At 61.0% G+C, this 3,534-nt stretch overlaps 1 protein-coding gene across 1 annotated transcript; it reads right to left on the reverse strand.

Annotated features, from left to right (window-relative positions):
• Positions 1–822: 822 nt before the first annotated feature.
• FOXD2 (forkhead box D2) lies at positions 823–3,534 on the reverse strand. The gene is given in 4 exon segments (XM_075759457.1): positions 823–2,080; positions 2,082–2,351; positions 2,353–2,402; positions 2,405–3,534. Coding segments are annotated over 4 exon segments (1,338 nt in total). The 5' UTR covers positions 3,204–3,534; the 3' UTR covers positions 823–1,861.

Here is a 3,534-nt window from a genome sequence, read left to right on the forward strand (position 1 = left end):
CTTCTCCTTCAGCTGGCTGCACGGGCAGAAAGGCCTCGATTCTTTAGATCAGGATCCCTGCCAACAAACAAACCAAAGAGCCACGTTTGGTCCCTGAAATAAATAAATAGAGATGGGGAGGGGGGGGGGAGGTTTGGAGGAGAAGGGAGCGCTTAAAGATGTTTATTTACTTTGTAAGTTGTTGCAAAATTTAGGCGGAGATCAAGTTTCATTCGGTCATTCAAATGCTGCAGGCCCAAGGGGGACGTGTGTGCGGGGGGGAAACCCTCCAACTTACTTTCTCATGTGTCAACTTTTCCAAACAAAATAAAGGGAGGCGGAGGGGGAAGAGAAGGGATAACCTTTCTCCCGGCCCCCACCTCCTTCTCCCTGGAAACAGGCTAGTTTTTGGTTTGGGTTTGTTTTGGTTGTTTTTGGTTTTGTTTGTTTATTTTTTTTTTTGGGGGGGGGGGGGCCGCCACACTAAAAAGCAAACAAAGAAATAAAAAATAAAATGAACAAAAAAAAGTCCGGAGATTCCTTTCCCTTGCCGGCCCGTGGACCCGAAGCGGGGGCTGCCCCCCGCGCCCGGCCGGGGAAGGGTCCGGGGGAGGCACCGCCGGTGTGGCAGCCTGCAGCGCCGGGAAGGAGGAGGCGCGGAGCAGCCCCGCGCAGGCTGCGCGCCCGGCCGCGGAGGGCAGGACTCAGCCTCGCCGGCTTCGGGCGGCGAAACTCCGCGGCCGGCCGAGTGTCGGCAGCCCGAGGGTGGGAGCCACTCGCTTCCCCGAGGCCCGAGCGGGGCTCTCAGCGTGACAAAGGACATCGCAAAGAACGATTGGGATGATTATTATTTCTTTTTAACCAGGTCACAAACATTTATTAATTTACACCAACGGTGGACAAAATTCTGTTGCCTTTTCCACATCAAATTATTCACAGATTCTCTCAATAAAATAGATATGACGGATGCACAACCAGTGAAGAGTTAACTGGACTCCGCTCATTAGCTCCCGAATAATCTATATACAAATAATTACCAATACACCAAAAAAACCACGCACGGAGGGAGTGGGAAAACGGGGGATCAAAAAAACAGTATGGGAATTCTCCAAACTTCCTGACGGATCGGATTTGCTTTTAAACGTGTGTTTGAATGTCTCATTAAAAAAAAAAATTAAAAAAAAAAATAAACCACAGTCCTGAGTTTTACCGACTTTTCTTCTTCTTAAAAATAAAGAAACCCTAAACAGTGCCTTTTAAAACCAAACCCGAAGCTTCAAAGAAACTAAAAATAAGATCGAGCCATTAAAACATTTTCTTTGAGAGCCGGGGAGAGACAGACACACATGGCAAAACCGCCCGGGAGAGAGATTTGCAGGAACGAAAACGGGCTCGCTGCGACCTGGGACGTCTGCAACTCCCCTGGCCACTTTCCCAGGCAATCTGGGGGATCCCTGCGGAAAACCCGCACCTCTCAAAGGAAACATTTCCGACCCTAAGACCGTTACTTTCTTAACATCCTCCCCGCAAGACGTTGCGTGTTCAACCAGCCCAGGTCCCAGCTTAGGCTACGGCCACTTTATAAATACGCTTTGGCGCTTGCGGGACCAAATCGTGTTATTCTTTCCTCCCTCCCGCCCTCCCGATTTTTTTTTTTTTTTTTTCCCGAGCAAAGAGACACAAACAGATCTGAATGCCACAGATCCTGAAAATAAAGTAAAAATTAAAAAAAAAATATTTCCTACCTTAAAACACAACAGGAGGAGATGGGGGGGACGGGGAGAGGGAAGGGGAGCAGTTTCGGAGGAGGGGGGGGAGAGCTGGGAAGGGGCCGTTTGCTTCGCGACTCTTCCCCCCCCCCCCCCCCACCCCCCAGCACACTTTAAAAATGACAGCTGCTCAGGGTTGTGATTTTACTGGAAAAGTTCTGGGCCGGCTGCAGGAGCGGCTCGTGTGCCAGGCTGACCTGGGGCTGTGCCGGGGCCAAGGCGGGGCTGAGCACGGCCAGGACCTGCGCCGGGGGGCCCGCCTGGCCGGCGGGGTAGGGCGCGGCGGGCGCGGCGCTGGGGTTGGTGCTGGGCGGCGGGGGCACGGCCCCCCCCGATGATGTTGTCTATGGAAAAAGAGGGCCGGGAAGGGTGGTTGGTGCTGCCGCCGCTGCCACCGCCGGGCGTGGGGTCCGGCTTCAGGGTCTGGAGGAGGGCGGCGGGCAGGGCGGTGGGGCTCAGCTGGGGGTGGTAGAAGGACTTCCTGCAGTTCAGCTCGCCGCCCAGGAAGGAGGGCAGCCCCGAGGCGGCGGAGAAGACGGAGGCGGCGGCGGGAGGCGGCGGAGCCGGTAACGGGCAGTGCGGCGCCGGGAAGGGGAAGGCGCCCGCGGCGCCGCCGCCTCCGCCGCCGGGGTGGTGGTGGTGGTGGTGGGGGTAGCCCTGGAGCTGCAGGCCGTAGTTGTAGCCGTAGGGTCCGTAGGCGAAGCCGGGCAGGAAGGCGGCGGGGTCGGCGGCCCCGGCCCGCAGCAGCAGCTCGGGGTGCGGCGGGTGCAGCTGCTGCTGCCGCTTGAAGCGCTTCCTCCGGCGCAGGAAGCTCCCGTTGTCGAACATGTCGGCGGACTCGGGGTCCAGCGTCCAGTAGTTGCCCTTGCCCGGGTTGCCGGGCTCCCGGGGGATCTTGACGAAGCAGTCGTTGAGGGAGAGGTTGTGGCGGATGCTGTTCTGCCAGGCGGGGAACTTCTCCCGGTAGTAGGGGAAGCGCCCGCTGATGAACTCGCAGATCTCGCTCAGCGTCAGCCGCTTCTTGGGGCTCTGCAGGATGGCCATGGTGATGAGGGCGATGTAGGAGTAGGGCGGCTTCACCAGCGGGTTCTTCCCCCCCGCGCCGCCGCCGCCGCCGCCGCCCGCGGGCGCCTTCTCCCCGGGCGCAGCGCCGCGGGCGCACGCCGGCTCCGAGCCGCCGGCGGGGGAGAGCCGCTCCGGGGACCCCCCCATGCGCGCCTTGGCGGCCCCGCTCCGCGGCAGGGCGAGCCCCAGCGGATCGCCGCCGTCCTCGTCGTCCTCCTCCTCGTCGTCGTCGTCCTCCTCCTCCTCGTCGTCCTCGCTGTACTTGCCCCCATCCTGGGGCGGGCCCACCACGTCGATATCCGCGTCCTCCACCTCGGAGAGCGGCTCTTCCTCCGGGGAGCGCTCGGACATGATCCTGCAGCCGCCGCCGCCGCTGCTGCCCAAAGTCATTGTTGTGCGGCCGGGGCGGCCGGGGCCGGGCTCCCCCCCCCACCTAGCGGCGGCTCCCGGGATGGGCCCGGGGCCGTGCCGGAGGGCTGCGGCCGCCGCTGGGACTCCGCGCCCCGGCGCCGCCGCTCCGCGCCCCGCTCGCCGCGCCGCTGCTGGCGGGGCCGCGGCAGGGCTGCGGGGTGGTGGCTGCGGAGGGAGGGGCGGCCGAGGGGGCGCGGGGCGGGGGCGGAGGGACGGGACGGGACGCCCGGAGGCTGGGCAGGGAGCTTGGAAGCAGCGATGATAAATAATAGTAATAATGATAATAAAAGGCGAGAGAAAGAGGAGAAAA

The sequence above is a fragment of the Balearica regulorum genome, chromosome 8 (assembly GCF_011004875.1).
Source record: "Balearica regulorum gibbericeps isolate bBalReg1 chromosome 8, bBalReg1.pri, whole genome shotgun sequence".
In the NCBI taxonomy this organism is placed as follows: domain Eukaryota; kingdom Metazoa; phylum Chordata; class Aves; order Gruiformes; family Gruidae; genus Balearica; species Balearica regulorum.